The 1,211-nt window shown below is 34.8% G+C and overlaps 1 protein-coding gene across 1 annotated transcript; it reads left to right on the top strand.

The window, feature by feature from the left end:
- Positions 1–562: 562 nt before the first annotated feature.
- Positions 563–736, top strand: LOTGIDRAFT_120151 (hypothetical protein; the record flags this gene model as incomplete). The annotated part of the gene is made up of 1 exon (XM_009058223.1): positions 563–736. A coding segment is annotated over one exon (174 nt), but the record flags the coding sequence as incomplete, so codon positions are not given.
- Positions 737–1,211: the final 475 nt, after the last annotated feature.

Genomic DNA, 1,211 nt, shown 5'->3' with positions numbered 1-1,211 from the left:
GTGCTTAGATTCTTGAGATTTATCAATATACTTAGATTCTTGAGACTTGTAAATATGCTTAGACTCTTGAGATTTAGCAATGTGCTTAGATTCTTGAGATTTATCAATATGCTTAGATTCTTGAGAATTGTCAATATGCTTAGACTCTTGAGATTTAGCAATGTGTAATGATTCTTGAGACTTGTCAATATGCTTAGGTTCTTGAGATTTATCAATGTGCTTTAGATTCTTGAGACTTGTTAATGTGCTTAAATTATTGAGTCTTGTCAATATGTTTAGATTCTTGAGACTTGTCAATATGCTTAGATTCTTGAGACTTGTCAATATGCTTAGATTCTTGAGACATGTCAATATGCTTGAGACTTGTCAATATGCTTAGATTCTTGAGACTTGTAAATATGCTTAGACTCTTGAGATTTGGCAATGTGCAATGATTCTTGAGACTTGTCAATATGCTTAGATTCTTGAGAATTGTCAATGAGCTTAGATTCTTGAGATTTATCAATGTGCTTAGATTCTTGAGAATTGTCAATATGCTTAGATTCTTGAGATTTATCAACGGCTTAGATTCTTGAGACTTCTCAATATGTTTAGATTCTGGAGACTTGTCAATATGTTTAGATTCTGGAGACTTGTCAATATGTTTAGATTCTGGAGACTTGTCAATATGTTTAGATTCTGGAGACTTGTCAGTGTGCTAAGATTCTGGAGACTTGTAAATATTCTTAGATCATGAAGAGTAATCAATTTACTCTTTGATTCTTGAGTCTTTTTCAATGAACCATGATACTTGAAGACTTAAACAATTTGCTAAGTTTTTGTAGACTTGTCAACGTCGTCATCGCAAATACTTGTCAATCTTAGATTCTTAAGATCTTCAATTGGCTATGAGACATGAAGATTTGTCTTCATAGCCCAGTGCAGTTGAACCTGCAGGTCACCGATGGCAAGAGATTATACGATTACGAATGACACGCAGGTGTTTTGCTAATGTTTTGTGTAGCTGTTTCATTGCAGAATAAGTTCTGATTCTGATGTTTGCGTATCATGTACCTATTTTCTTAGAGTCGTAACTCTAAGACGACCACTAAATGGCCGGTCGTCAGTGGTGATATGGCGATGTTCTAAACGATATATCATTTTTACCCATATTCCTTTAGCACTGCTACCGAGAAACGAGACGTTTCAGCAAATGAGTCCCATGGCACTGT

Source organism: Lottia gigantea (genome assembly GCF_000327385.1).
Source record: "Lottia gigantea unplaced genomic scaffold LOTGIsca_33, whole genome shotgun sequence".
In the NCBI taxonomy this organism is placed as follows: domain Eukaryota; kingdom Metazoa; phylum Mollusca; class Gastropoda; family Lottiidae; genus Lottia; species Lottia gigantea.
Note: the sequence above shows the minus strand (reverse complement) of the source record. Positions and strands in the feature narration are given on the sequence as shown.